Source organism: Capra hircus, chromosome 29 (genome assembly GCF_001704415.2).
Source record: "Capra hircus breed San Clemente chromosome 29, ASM170441v1, whole genome shotgun sequence".
NCBI classification, from domain to species: Eukaryota; Metazoa; Chordata; class Mammalia; order Artiodactyla; family Bovidae; genus Capra; species Capra hircus.
In genome coordinates, this window is record NC_030836.1 from 43,263,228 (window position 1) to 43,278,702 (window position 15,475).

The 15,475-nt window shown below is 60.3% G+C and overlaps 1 protein-coding gene across 1 annotated transcript; it reads left to right on the top strand.

The window, feature by feature from the left end:
* On the top strand, positions 4,005-11,664 carry SLC22A12 (solute carrier family 22 member 12). The gene is given in 12 exon segments (XM_018042756.1): positions 4,005-4,406; positions 5,001-5,104; positions 5,576-5,719; positions 5,791-5,886; positions 5,888-5,953; positions 8,123-8,246; positions 8,417-8,547; positions 9,517-9,653; positions 9,656-9,718; positions 10,196-10,304; positions 10,540-10,746; positions 11,523-11,664. Coding segments are annotated over 12 exon segments (1,725 nt in total).

A 15,475-nucleotide genomic window follows, 5' to 3' on the forward strand; every position in this document is an offset into this window, starting at 1 on the left:
CTTCTTAACACTGATCATCTCCATTCAGAGAACTGCAAAATAGGGGAGGGGGAAGGGAAGAAGCCTAATAAGATAAAGAACAAAAAATAGGATGAGAAAAGGAGAATATATTGGATTGGCTGAGAACATAGGGTCAGCCTTGTTTGGAATGAGAAGCAGCAGAGCAACAGTACACAGCCCAGGGTCGGCTTGCTTCTGGGGACCAACGGACTGCATACACGGCGTTTCTGGTCAAGCAGAGCATTTATGGGGACACAAATGTTATCTAAGCTTTCATTTGTTGGCATGGCACCCCAGGCAGGAGTGGCTCCAACTGGGGCCTAGGATATTTCAATAGGTCCCCATGTTTGAAAATGTGAAACTATGAGTCGCTCAGTCATGTCCCCCCTTGCGACCCCATGGACTGTAGCCCACCAGGCTCCTCTCTCCATGGAATTCTCCAGGCCAGAATACTGGAGTGGGTTTGCCGTTCTCTTTTCCAGGGGATCTTCCCGACCCAGGGATTGAACACAGGTCTCCTGCATTGCTGGCAGATTCTTCACCGTCTGAGCCACATGGGAAGCCCTACAGTCTAGCATTCCAAGAAGAGGTCTTTGAAGAGGTGAACTGTCCTGACAATAGAGGAGCGAGACAGAGAGGAAAGGACTAGCCCTGTGGCCCCAGGGGGAAGAGTGTGGGGAAAAGAGAAGGAATCAGCCAAAGAGACAGAGAAGCGGGGCGGGGGAAGAGGTGCTGGGGCAGGCGAACCCTGGGGCCCCGGGGGAAGGGTCGTAGGGAAGGAGGAGGCTCAGGAGCTGCAATGCTCAAAGTACAATGAAGGCCGAAAACGCTGCTGAACTTGCTGCGGGGACATCGCTAGAGACCATGGGGTGTCCAGGGAAACAAAGGGATTGGATCCATGAAAGAACGGGAAGAGAGAAACGGGAACTGCATGTGTACAAGCCTTTCGTGGAACTGTACCGTGGACAGACGCAGGGAAAGAGATGAGAGGTTGAAAGGGAGGGGGTCTTTCTGAGGTCTGGAGAAAAGGAACATATTCATACGTTGATGGAAATTGTCCAGTTGGGAGGGAAAGACAGGTGCCAAGGAGGAAGGGCAACAGGTGGGGAGGTGGGCAAGAGGGCTCACAGGGAGAGGCTGCCCGTGGTGAAAGGGCGCTTGGGGCATTTATGGTGGCAGGAGGGAAGGCAGACTGTGGGGGCACTGAGGCAGGTGGGCTGGTGAGAGAATCAGCTTGTTGGCTCCTGATGGCTTCTACTTTCTTTGTTAAGTAAGGAGAGAAGACATCTATTGAGAGGACAGGGAGGTTTGAAGAGAGGAGATGATTTATAGTAGCTCCTAGTTCATGTGCTCAAACAGGAAGCTAACGGAAGTAAAACGAGCTCCTGCCAAACCCAACCGAAGAAATACAGAACAAGAAAAGGCATGGATTCCATGGGGAGCAGGAGCAAGCAAACAGATTTAAAGGGAAAACACAGTAAAGAAGAAAAGGCCCTAAAAGGGCAAACACGATCATAAGCACAGGAAGTGTGGCTAAGCTAGAATCACCAGGTAAAAGGCAGCGGCTCTTCGCTTGGATTTTACAAAAGACGTTAAGCTTCGTTTCCATCCCGAGCTTCTGAGGCAGAACGTGCTGTGCTCAGCTGCTCAGTCCTGTCTGACTCTTAGTGACCCCAGGGACTGTAGCCCGTCAGGCTCCTCTGTCCATGGAATTTTCCAGGCAAGAACACTGGAGTGGATTGCCATTTCCTGCTCCAGGGGATCTTCCCAACTCAGGGATCAAACTCACATTGACTGAAATAGCATGTGCAAGTATTTACACCAAAGTGTTACCAGTGGTGATCGTGGCTGGTGACTTTAGGAGTGACCTTCGTTTTCTTATTACCTTTCAATATTTTCCGAATTTTTTGGAAGGTGCCTACATTAATTTTATTATGGGGGGGTGGGGGAAGAAGTTATTTTTAAAACCAGTTGAAGCATGTCTTCATGGAACCTTTGTTTGCTGTCCAAACCTGGGTTCCAAGAATGCTCTAAAGAAGGGTTTCTGCCCAACATGAACCAGATGGAAATGAGGCCAGCTGGACAATAACAGAAAGTGCAGGATGGTGTGAAGGTGGGGCTCCACTGCCCACTCTGAGCTCCAGGGGGAGGCAGGAGTAAGCAAGGAGAGCTCCCTGGAGAAGGAGGGTCTTATGGTACATGCGGGATGTGGCCCAGGGTGAGCTAGGAGACAGCATTTCAGGCTAGGGGCACTGTCTGAGCAATGGCAGGAGCCCATTGAGCCAATACAGGGTGCTCGTGGGAGTTGGTTTGTTGGGGCACAGAGGCCAGGGAGGTGAAGAGGTTGTGCCTGCGAGCTACATGAATGAGCAGAGGGGCGAGAGAGCAAGACAGAAAGTAGTGGGCGGGGGAGGGGCAGCCTCACACCCAAAGCACATGAGAACAAGCTGGGTCACCACCGCCGCTCCACTGCCCACCACCTACCTGCCAGACATCACACACACACTTGAATACACTCATACATAGATATGCACACACATCCATGTGCTCGTGTACACACATAGGCACGTGCATCTGTGTACTCACGTATACATGCAAGCATGCTAAGTCGCTTCAGTCGTGTCCGACTCTTTGTGACACTGTGGGCCTGCCAGGCTGCTTGGTCCCTGGGATTCTCCAGGCAGGAGTACTGGAGTGGGTTGCGGTGCCCTTCTCCAGGGGATCTTCCCGAACCCGCATCTCATATCTCCTGCATTGGCAGGCAGGTTCTTTATCACTAACACCACCTGGGAATGTGGCCTATGGCTTCAACCCGGACAATCAACCCCCTTTGCAACCAAGGAGGTCTCTCCTGGCTCGGGTCCAGTCTTTCTTGAGTCCCCCACCCAGCGTGCACTGCTCCGCCCCCTTACCTCGGCCTTGGGAGTTTGGCCAGCTCCTGCTGCGCTGCTGAGGGGGACGCCCCTGGCTTTTAAGCAGGATTCGACAGGAGGGCTTTGTAGTGTGGGGATGGGCAGAAGGGACAGGAACAGGGGCAGGGAGCCCTAGGAGGGGACAGCTGCAGAGACACAGAGGTGGGGGAGGAGAAGTTAGCAGGGCTCAGCCACTGGAGGGCTTGACAGGCGGGGTGCGGGAGATGTGAAACCAGACTAGGGATCCAGGAGTGGATTTGGGGAGGGGCAGGGATCTCGAGGTGACACTGAACTTGAGGAACCCATGGGGTGTCTGGAGACACTGAAAGACTCAAGAGAGCAAAGCAGTGGGGAGGAGGGCATTAATGACGGCAGACACGTGAAAGGGAGGGGCTGCGGGCGGGGGGGGGCTGGACCACGCTGGCTGGGACACATGGGGTTTGGACACCTGCTGGTGACTCAGGCTACACACACACACACACACACACACACAGTCCTCACAGAGCACGGATGTTGCTCCAGCCTCACGCCAGCCCCGAGGTTGAGAGGACCCCGGGCAGCGCCTCTCCTGGGTCAGCCCTCAGTGCCCCTAGCGCAGGCACGCAGGAGGCGGCAGGGCCGCAGAGGGGCAGGGCCGAGGCCGCCCAGCCCACGCAGGGTGGGAGCTGCGGGGCCTCTGAATCTGTCCCTCCCTCAGAGCTGGGTTAAACTTTACCCGAGAAGTGACTATGAAGCCCTCTTCGTCACCTGCTCACAGTGCCCCAGCCTGGGTGATTTCAGCCTCCTTTCCCCACTTCCCAACTCAGCTTCTCCCAGAGGTCCAGGGGCAGCTGTGTCTCTGGGGAGGTGCTGGTGGCTTCAGGGTCACAGCTCGTAGACTCAGGTCCCAGCTGGAGCCACCCTGAGTGACGGCGCCCAGAGACCCCCGGGCTGAATATGCATGGCGGGCATCGCTGCCGTGCCCTGGGCAGCCCGGCCGGTGCAGCAGGAGGTGCTGCGGGGGGCGGGGGGCAGGCTGCCCGCATCGGCCCCTCTGCCCTGAGCCAGCCTCTGTGAGGTGGGTACCTCCACTGGCGCCTCCAGGCAGGCTCCATGGCTTTTTCTGAACTCCTGGACCGAGTGGATAGCTGGAGGCGGTTCCAGGTTCTCCAGATGGGGGCCCTGGTGGTCCCCATCACGCGGCTCGGCCCTCAGAATGTACTGGAGAACTTCTCAGCCGCCATGCCCAGCCACCGCTGCTGGGTGCCCCTCCTGGACAACAGCACGGCCCAGGCCAGTGTCCCTGGGGCCCCGGACCCCCAGGCTCTCCTGGCCATCTCCATCCCACTGGGCCCCAGCCGTGGGCCCCTCCAGTGTCGCTGCTTCCGCCACCCACAGTGGCAGCTCCTGGACCCCAACGCCACAGCCACCAACCGGAGTGAGGCCAACACGGAGCTATGCGTGGACGGCTGGGTCTGTGACCACAGCACCTTCACCTCCCCCATCGTGACCGAGGTAGGGGCCTCCCCTCAGACCGTCCCCAAGTCCTGACACCCTAGAGGCCAAAGTCACAGATCACAGCCGGCTGGATTCAAAATGGCCCGGTCCGAGGGGCAGCGAGGGGAGTCCCACCACCGTTGGCCTCCGCATTCACAGGCAGCTTCCAGGTCCTTCTTGGCCACATCGCCTTACCAGGGTTGGTGGCAGGAATGAGCTTGCAGGAGCCTCAGGGGCACTCCGCAGAGTCACTGGGTTCCCAGAGGCAGCCTCCAGCAGATGAGGGAGACAGGAGAGGCGGCCCACCCAGCAAGCAGGAAGGGGACTCTCTATGGAACGGAGGGAAGTGGCCTCTGAAAGCCAGGAGAAGGCGCCAGCGTGGGTGGATGCTGTAGAGGGGCCTGGCGAGGAGGCGGATGAGCCCAGAGAGGGCCTGACCCCGGACCTGGGACAACAGGGAGCCAAGGAGGGGCTTAGGCTAGGGGTGACGACCTCCAAGGTCTCCGGGCCGGACACCCAGCCCCAGCTCCCTGGGCTTTCCCATCTAGCCCCGCCGCCCCTCCCCCTCCCAGCCTCCTGAGCTCAGATCCCTGGCCCCTCCTCTCCCACCAGTGGGACCTGGTGTGTGACGTTCAGGCCCTGAAGCCCATGGTGCTATCCATCTACCTGGCTGGGAACCTGGTGGGAGCAGCTGTGTGCGGCCAAGTATCTGACAGGTGAGGTGCCCCGTCCCCTCGCTGTCCCTGTGCCCCGAGACCCTGGGCCCTGACTGGCTCTGAACTGGCGGGATCTGGGGAGAAAACTCCATCTGATGTGGGTACCTCTCATGAGACCCTCCAGCTGTGCTGCTGAGCAAGCTGAGTCCTCTCTGGGCCTCAGCTTCACGGACTCCTCTCTGGGACCGTGAAGGGTCCTTGTTCTCATCAAACATTCACTGCTAAAGCCTGCTCAGCCACAGGTTGCTGCTTGGCTGACCAGCTACTGCTTGGCTGCCCCTGCTGACGGGGAGCTTACCCCCTGCCCAGTGCCTCAGGGGGCGCTCCCTGTGCTCACAAGCCCTCCCTCCGTGGATGCAGAATGTGGGTCTGGACCCGGGAGTCGCTCAGTGGGCAAGCAGAGGGGTCCAGACCCCCATGGCCGGCACCGTGGCACCCCATGGACCCGGCTGCCCCATGTGTTTGCCGCAGGTTTGGGCACCGGCGGGTGCTGACCTGGAACCACCTTCAGGTGGCCGTGGCAGGCACGGTGGCTGCCTTTGCCCCCACCTTCTTCATGTACTGCCTCTTCCACTTCCTGCTGGCCTTCGCTGTGGCGGGCACCATGCTGAACACCATCATTCTCCATAGGTCTCCGACCCTGGCCGGGCAGGGGAGGCTTGTGTGGGCTCCCAGGCCGACCCACTTGGTCTCCACTTGGCAGAGTGGACATCAGCACAAGCCCGCGTCCTGGTGATGACTCTGAACTCCCTGGGCTACACGTTCGGCCACGTCCTCCTGGCTTCGCGACTGGACGCTGCTGCAGCCGGCTGTCTCCATTCCCTACTTCCTCTGCTTTGTGTTCTCCTGGCGGGTGCCGCCCAGCTCCCTCCCTGCAGGAGACCCACTCTCCACCCTGGGTGCAGAGGCCTGGGATGCAGAAAGCCAGACAGGAGCCTCAGGAGCCTGGCACGGCCCCAGCTCCCAACACCCCCCACCCCCGACCCAGGGCCTCTCCTTCCCCTCTCCTCCCAGGCGTCTCCTCCCCCTTCCTTCCCATCACTTCTCAGCCCGTCCAGTCTCCTGTCCTTGCCTGCCTTGGCATGTGCACCTCTGGGCACGTGTTCTGAGCCCCTCCTTTGTGCCAGGCCTGGCAGCACTAGGCCAGGTCGGGGCGGATGGGATGCAAAGCTACCACACACACACACACACACACACACACACACACACACACACACACCACTCCGAGAACACATTCACTCCTCAGAGCAGGAGGCAATCACATCTCATGCAGCAGCCCTGAGCAGAGGCACCTGCACCCGGCCAGTGGCCTTCGGGGTTGGCAGACTGGCCCCCATATCACGAGAGTAAAGGGCAGAGGTCAGTGAGGCAGACTCCAGGGCCCAGCGCTGATGCTGGCCCGTGCGGCCGAGCCCTGCTTGCCCTGGCAGACAGGCCCACGCGGGGGCTATGGGCACACATGCGTTTGTGACCCCACTACTTCCTCACTCCAACAAATGGCCACTGAGCACCAGCCCGGGCAGCGCCCTGGCTGTGCCCGGGGAGACAGTGATGAGCAGGAGAGAAATCCCACACATCAGAGCATCACAGACCACTCAGTTTAGGGGGCCCATCTGAGGAGGGGACCCCATGGCCCCTCAGCTCCCACTAGCTTCTCTGCTTCTCTTCCAACCAAATTTCTCATCGTGAGATGCGTCTGCACGTGCCACCCCATGCCAATGACCCCGCCGACCTCGCCCGGCCACCTGTCGCTCTGGCCCTGCAGCCCACGAAAGGGCACTACTGTCCTCTCCCGGGACCTCCCCTGTGCCCACGGCTCTCCTTCTCCAAACGCTGCAGGCCCCCACCCCCTCCTCGGCCTGCCTCTCTGCGGCTTCCAGCCACCTGGGTGACGTCCCCATCACTACTGTCTCAGCATCACAAACGTAGCATCTACACCCGCTCCTCCCCGGGGCCTCCCCTACACCTCCTCCTCACCTACACCTCCTCCTCCCCTGTGGGGCCACCCACAGGTACTGGAGTCAGAGTCGCCCTGACACCTCCCTCTCCTTCACGGCTCCCGCACACCTAGTCTGGCAGGTCACGGGGTCTCGTCAACTCTACACTTGAGTGCACTTGAGTCCCCCTCTCTGGCTCTGCAAACCCCCAAGGACCTCAGGGCCCCACCTGCTGTGGGGGGAGCGTGTCTGGCTGGGGCACCTGTGTCCAGCAACAGGAGACAGTGTGGGGCAGTGGGCACAGAAAGGGGTCCGAGGTCTGGATGGTGCAGGGGGTCTGGGCTTGATGTTGAGGGGCTGGGAGACAGATTAGTGTTAGGGGTTGGGTCCTGCCACAGGCAGGGGGCGCTGGGAGTGTGGGGCTGACTGGCACCCAGGAGGTGGTGACTGTTGCCTGACATGGGCAAATGGGCCAAAAGTGAGGCAAGGGCCGTGGGCTGGTCGCCTGCAGGGGGCGCTGGAGGTGATGGGCGCTGCTGACTAATGGGTGCAGGTTGAGAGGGCCTGAGCCCCACCATGGGTGTGAGGATGTTTGCAGGAAGGGGCTCCAGGGGAGGGGCCAGCTCAGGCAGGAAGGTGTGGCCATGGGGGTGAAAGGCGGGCAGGAGGGCCCTGTGACACTCGGGAGGGCTGGACAGCGGGGGACCCTGGTGGGCCTGCAGGACAGAGGTCCTGGAGCCATCAGGGGCGTGTTCACTGCACACAGGCCCTCCCAGCCCTGGCTCCCAGGTGAGGCTGGGAGAAGGGGCTCGGGGTCAGGAGGGAGGCAGGAAGGAAGGACAGGGACCCCCAACCCCAGCCCAAGAGAGGGAGGAGGCAGAAAGGACCTGGCCCCCACAGCCAGCACCCTTTGCTGCTTGCCACACACCCCCGGCCCCCAAACTTCAGCCACCCTGAGCCTGGGGCAGCCAGTGAGGCCACCCCTTTGGCAGGAGACAGAGGGGCAGAGAGGCTCGTGCAGGCCAGGCCCTGAGGGGCGCAGGCAGAGACCTCCTGCTCTCCTCCCTCTCCCCAACCCCAGGTGGCTGGCAGAATCGGCACGATGGCTCCTCATTATGGGCAGGCCGGAGCGGGGCCTGTGGGAGCTACAGAAGGTGGCCACCGTCAACAGGAAGAGGGCAGTGGGGGATGCTCTGACCATCAAGGTGAGGCGAGGCTGGGCCTTCCCCCAGGGCTAGACCCTCAGACCCTCTCCTGTCCCTGAACAGGGTCCCTGGGAGATGGACAGAGGGCCCCAGGCCCCCAGGATGGGGGTCATAGGGAGGAGGGCCAGGCAGTGACCGAATGCTGACAACCCTCCCCACCCTCCCTCCAGGTCTTGCGCTCAGCCATGAAGGAAGAGCTGAGTGTGAGCCAGACTCCTGGAAGCCTGGTAGCTCTGCTCTGCACTCCTGGCCTGGGCCTCCAGACCTGTGTCTTCACCCTGTGCAGATAGACGCCCCTCTAGTGTGCGCTTGACGAGCCCCACCCCACCCGGCCCCAGCCTCCGCCTCGGGCCACCAGCAGCCAGGGAGCCTGGAGTCAGGGCTCTGCTGGCATCCACTGGCTCTGCCGACTCTTCTACTGGCCCCACTGGCTGAGAGGGCCTCTAAGACCAGGCCTGAGGCACTGACTCTCTCCATTAGGCTCCCACAGGAAACTGCCCAGGGCCAGGAGGACTCAGGCTGGGACAGGTCAACAGGAGAGATTAGCAAGGAGGATACACAGCAAAGTTGCTGGGAGAACTGCAGAGCCCAACAGGCAGAGGAGGCAGCTGGAGAATTCAGCGGCAGAAAGGCACATCTACCCTGGGGCTTCCCAGGGGGCGCTGGTGGTAAAGAACCCACCTGCCAGTGCAGGAGACGTAAGAGACCCAGGTTCTATCCCTGGGTCGGGAAGATCCCCCAGAGGAGGGCATGGAAACCCACTCCAGTATTCTTGCCTGGCGAATCCCATGGGCAGAGGATCCTGGTGGGCTACAGTCCACAGGATCGCAAGAGTCAGACACGACTGACGAAGCTTAGCATGCACGCGCGCACCTAGTTTGGAAGAACCAGAGAGAAGGGAGAGGGGTTATCAGAGCTCAGGAGCCAGGACCACCTGGCAAAGACTGAACCCACCAGGACCACAGAGAAAGGGGCTGGTCAGTGGAAGCTGGAGCCGTGGAGGGAACGCCGCCACTGCCAACAAGGTGCCCAGAGAGCCGGGGAGCAATACTTCAGCTTTGCCCTAGTCCCGCCTCCAGTCTCTCCTCAGTGCCTCCCATTGGCCAAAGCTCAGGAGACGTGACACTGGCAAGGGAACCTGGGAAATGTAGTCCATAGCGACCACCCAACCAATGGGTACAGAGCCTGCAGGGAAGGGTGGAGGCAGGTCGGAGAACAAACCAGCTGCCCCATCCCCAGCCAGAATTCACCTACGTACCCCCACCCTCAGCTTTGCCCTTGGTTTCACCTTCTACGGCCTGATCCTGGACCTGCAGGCCCTAGGCAGCAACATCTTCCTGCTCCAAGCCTTTACTGTGGTCACGGACATCCCAGCCAAGGTCGGCACCCTGCTGCTGCGGGGCCGCCTGTGATTCTGGTGCTGGCGGGCCTCTGCATCCTAGCCAACACGCTGGTGCCCCCACGGTGAGCAGGCGGGCCTGGATGCACCTGGCTGCGGCCAGAGGCTCCCGACCTAGGAGAGCTTAAGCCACGAAAAGAGTCCTCCTTTTCCCCCATCAAAAGGGCACTGGACTAGAGTAGGGCCCACTTAGGAAGGAGTCTGCTGGGCCGTCTGGATGAGACGGAGGCGGCCTGCACTGGACAGCATTATGAAAAATTGTGGAGACAGAATAACTGTGATGGATTGCTGGGATTGGGGGTGGGGGTGCTGTTGAGAAGGGCAGAGAAATGGAGGGGGTGGAGGAGGACTCCCAGGGTCTGGATCTAGGAGTCTGGGTGGGAGCAGACTGGGCGGGGGGGCGGGGGGCAGGGAATGTGGTCACTTAGGACACAGTGCATGTGTGGGGTCTGGGGACACCCAGGTGGAGGTGACGAGCAGACATTTGGAAGGTCCTGGGGAGAGCCCGGGACCGCCGCCAACAGCCTGCCAAACCCATCTCTATCCACAGAGATGGAGGCCCTGTGCTCAGCCCTCACCGTGTTGGGGCTCAGGGGAGTGGGGGCTGCCTTCACCTGCTTCCCCATCTATACCGCCTAGCTCTTCCCCACTGTGCTCAGGTGAGCCCCATGAAGGCGGGACTTCCGGGTTGGGAGAGTGCCATGGGCGTGGCCTCCCCCAGACCAGATGTTCGTGCCTCGAACTTCTCTTTCACGTGACCTCGGGGCTGCCCAGGTGCACCCCAGCCCAGCCTGACCCATGGTGCCTCTTGGGGCTGAGAGGGCCAGGCCAGAGTGAGAGGTCAAAGCCATAGGCAGGCAGTATGACCCCTCACAGGTGCATCTATGCTGGCAGGATGACCGCAGGGGGCCTGTGCCAGATGGCCGCCCAAGCAGCAGCCATCCTGGGGCCTCTGGTCCGGCTGCTGTGCGTCTGTGGCGCCTCCCTGTCCCTGCTGGCATGCGGGGTGGTACCCGTGCTGAGCGGCCTGGCTGCGCTGCTGGTGCTGCCCAAGCCCCAGAGCCTGCCGCTGCCCGACACCATCCAAGACCTGCAGAGGCAGTCAGTGGACGAAGCTCCGGCCGTCCCCTCCGCCCTCCCTGGAGCCCCAGAACAGGGCGGACCTGGCCACCCACCCCCATCGCCAGACAAAGGGAGAAGCAGAGGCCCAGAGAGGTATAGGATTGGCCTGGAGTCACACAGCACCTCTTTGGGAGACTAGAGACCCAGGGCTCAGTCTCCCAGCTGACAGTGTGGACTTGGTCCCCTGCCCTTCGTTCCACCATTTGAGACCTGAGTGGCCCACCTACCCCCAGCTCCACCTAGAGAGAGGTCGAGGGGGCAGCATTTTGTGAGGTGGAGAGCTGAGGGTGTGGCAGTGGTACTGGACATTCTCATGGGCCCCAGATTCTACTCCTAAAGCTCCTAGATGTCTATCAGGGAAGTCACTCCCCATCCATCCTCCATCACGTGCCCAAGAGCAGGGCAGCCGTGTCTCCTGAGTCCTCAGGATAGACACAGATCAGGAGTAACTTGCACCCATGAGACACAACCCCTCCATGTCTTTCCTGAACAGAGTAGTATGGAAGGCAACACGCTTCCAGGGACGTGCTGTCCTGAAATCCACAGGGTTTTAGGCCTCCTGGGAAGCCTGTGATGGGATGACTTCTCGGCAGAAGGAGAGCAAAGGCCTTCCTTTCCGGCGGACCTGGGGACTGCCCCTCTGGCTGAGCCTGGCCTCACACTGTCTAAGGAGCTGCCTCCAACACAGAAAGGGCAAAGGATTGTGTGACTGGCAGGAGTCTGCCCGGTACACCGTCACCCGCCCCTCCCTCAAGGCTGCAGAGAGGAGCAGGGCCCACAGTCAACCGCGTGCTTCCTTACCGCTCACTGCCCCTGAGCTTGGAGGCTGACCGCCAGCCCCTCACGGCCTCCCCAGCTTTTCACTGCACCCCAGGGCCTCTGCAAGAGCAACAGTGAAGTCTCCCATCCTCAGCTTCATCAGAAAGATGGCTCCAGCCCCTCCCACACCCTCCCCACTCCAGCCGCCCGGCCATGTCTTCTGCCTACCACCTTCTCTCCCTGACAACAACCTCCACATCCTCCCAGACCCAGGGCCCAACGCAGGGCTTTAGTGAAATTCTCACCATGGCTGCGGCCACACGCCTGTCCCCCAGCCTCCCAGCCTGTGAGTTCCCAAAGGGTGGGGTGTCCCCATGTCCCCAGCTCCCCTAGAGCAGAGGGGCGGTGGTGCAAGCGGGATGAGAGTGAATAAAAGAACGAACAACTGCGCCTCTCCGGCTCTGTGATGTGCCCCCAGAGTCTGCCTGGGAGGGGAGGTGGGGACTCCTTGCTGGGGCCACCCTTTCCCAGGCCAGCTTTCCCGCCCTGAGTGTCAGCCAAGGGGCTGCGTTTTCCAGTCTCTGTTGTGGGCCAGGCACCGACCAGGCTGGACGCCTCAAGGCATCATCTCATTGCATCTTTTCCTGAAGCCTCTGAGGTAGATGCGGCCCCATTTTAAGTGGGGGAAAACCAAGGCTCACAGAAACTGACTGCCGTGACACCGAGCTAATGGGGGCAGCGTCAGCAGTCGAGCCCAGGTCCAAAGGTCTCTGGAGCCAGCTCTGGCCACTACCCTCCAGCCTGCACTCGCCTCAATATGGGTGTTCGGTGAAGCTTCTGGAGGGCACAGACACCATCTGAGAACCATCCAGAACCCCTGCACTGGCACCACTTACAGGGAAACCAGGCACAAGTGCTCAGATGGAAAGGGATGACCCCTGAGCTCTCATGGCCTAGCTCACACACACGTGGGGGCCCAGCGGGTCTCCAGCAGCCGCGCCGTCTGCTGAGCCACCCCCGACTTGTGCTCAGGTGCTCTCTGGTCCGCCTGTGTGTCTGCTTCCAGGTGCCTCAGCAGAGCGCCACACACCTCTACACACACACATCAGTGATGTGTACACACGCACATGTGGGCACACACGTGAGAAGGCTATTGGGAGATCAGGAAGCAGCTCCCTGGCCCCCAGGGAGATGGGCTCACTCCCTGGCTTGGTCTTCTCTGCCTGGGCCTCTGGGAGGTCATGACCTTTAGCTATTTGCCTCCAGTGAAGACCCCAGGACAAAGGGGAAGGGGCGGGGATCGCATTGGTAAAGATACCCAAAGATGAGGCTGTGCCACCTGCCCTGGACTTTCTATCTTGTCCACCTGCTGCCCAACTGAGCCCCCGCTGCCTTACTTTCCCTTGCTTAGCATTCCTAGGGCCCCAGGGTGGCCAGAAGCTTCCAGAAGGCAGACCCCAGGGCTGGAGGAAGATGACTCCTCCCCTCCCCAAGGGTGTCCTCCAGCTTACCAAGTGCTCAGAGTCATCTGTCTGCCCATATTCAGAATGGCCTTGCTCCTGGTCCTTCCAGGTGGTCTCAGCCTGCCAGGACCCAGGGAGGCCCACATAGTTCACACACGGCACTGCTCACTTAACTCGTGTGTGCGTGCTCAGCCGCTTCAGTTGTGTCCAGCTCTTTGCGATCCCATGACCTGTAGTCTGCCAGGCTCCTCTGTCTATGGGATTCTCCAGGCAAGAATACTGGAGTGAGTTGCCATTTCCTCCTCCAGGGGAGCTTCCTGACCCAGGGATCAAACCCGCGTCTCTTACATCTCCTGCATTGGCAGGCAGGGTCTTTACCACTAGCGCCACTTGGGAAGCCTCACTTAGCAGGACCTGGACGCTGGGAGGCCCAGGGCCCTGGCCCTCTGGGGCAATGAGGGAGAAAGTGTCATCACCATGGCGGAGTGAGTGCCCTGCCAAGGGCAAAGGGGCCTCCCTCAGCAGCAACCACAGGTCTGCAATCAGCTGGGCACTGCCCCTCGTGTGGCAGGCCTTCACCTGGGATGCACCCTCTCTCTTGATATCCATCACAGGGAGCTCCTGGCCCAGCAGCTGCTAGGCACCCTGCAGGGAACCCCTGCCAGGCACCCCTTCAGTCACCTTCCTCCACTCCCCCATCATTAGCAGTAGAAGCCTCAGGCAGCGGGGACAGGAAAATGCCTCAAGACCCACTTTGGCAATTCTCCTGCCTCCAGCCAGGCCTGCAGCTCACCCGGGAGGGTGTGTGAGGAGGGGCAGCGCCGGCCACACAGGCTCCACATCCACTGCCAGGAGGAGGGCCTCGTGCCCAAAGAGCCCCCGCGCTAGCTGAGATTGCATTCCCGCACTTGGGGGCCTGCCTGGCCAGTGCAGGTCTCACAGTCAAAGTTGTCAGCCAGGCTTCACTGCAAGCTTCTTCCCCAACCCCGTCCTTCATTCTCCCCTCCCCACCCCCTAGAATCTCCTGACACATCCCCACAAGTACCAGTGTCCAGGAGCAGGGTACCCAGAGTTTCACCCATCCCCATCCTGTTCAGACTCTCCTGGGGGTCACTGCCAGCCCAGCCAGACACCAGGAGCCCAGGTCAGGCCCAGCGGTAAGTTCAACATGAGATGCACAGGATGAAGGGGTTAAGACCAAGGGGACTGTCTCTTACAGACAAGCACACTGGGTGGCAGAGGCCAGGAGTCTTTCCTCACTACTGAGTCCTTGGGCGGCAGGGCTCTTAGCTTCCTCACAGAAAGCAGAACACAATCGCACAGCCACACGGCAATGAGTCAGATGGGAGTCCATCTTCCAAGTCCTGCACTGTCCTTCTTTCTGACCCCCTACCCCAATAGACTGTTCGAGGCCACTCTGGAAACTTCTGGAATAAGGATGTTCCCTTCTTGACACCAAAGAGCTCCTGCCTCCTGTCTTTGTTTCTTTGGCTAGTGGTGATAGGGGCAGGAGAACCCGAGATAAGTCTCCATTCCTTGGACAGGGAGAGCAGCAGCAGAAGACCCTGGGGCGAGGCCATGACCAGCACAGGGACAAGACATCCTGACAAGCCTGCCCCCGTCAGGCCTTGCGCAGGCTCCCACAGAGGGTGACAGCTGACCTCAGTGAGGCTGCCCTCCAAGACTGTGAGTGGTAGGAGACAAGCGAGGCCCAACCCTCCCTCCTGGTGACTGGTTCAGGAAAGAGAGGAGAGGTCAAGTCCATGGAAATCCACCCCCTGGGGCGGCTGGGGGAGGACTCGCTCTCTCACCCCCGTTAGGACTCGGGGTGGAGGGAGGACTCTCAAGGGCCACTGGGGCACACCCCATGAGGGGAAGCATCCCACCACAAAAGCTTCATCCCAGAATGGAAGGATGCAGGGGAACATGAGGTGGATCTGGATGGGGTTCCCTGGGCATTGAGCCCAAGGACCCTGGGAGGTGTCCAGGCCTAAACAATGACCAATCTTATTAAACTGTTGCAAGAACACGCTAGCCGGGGGTGGAAGTTCAGGAAGCACAATAGGGCAATGAAGGAGGGCGATGAAGGGTGACGATGAGCCAAGAGCTTGAGAAGGCAGAGCCTGGAGCAGCGGGGTGGGGGGCAAGACCCACCAAGCAGAAGGCAGAGGAGACCTGAGTGATGGAGTGTGGCTGAGTCCTGTCTCCAAAAGCCTGGTGCTCCGGCGCAGCCCCCTGGGAGATGCAGACTCACTCACACTCCCGAGGATGTGGGAGTACAACGGAGGATGCGTGGGCCCTCATGTACAACCTCCACCTTGCGAGTCTCAGCTCCTTTAGACCGAGAGGATGAACAAATACAGACCCATCTGCGCATGTCTGGGACCTTGGGCCCATTTCGTGTCCCCATGAAGACGCAAACAGCTGGTCTGAGGTGTATGGACCATTCTCCCACCTGCAGTCCCAGGTGCTGCCCACTGTCAGCC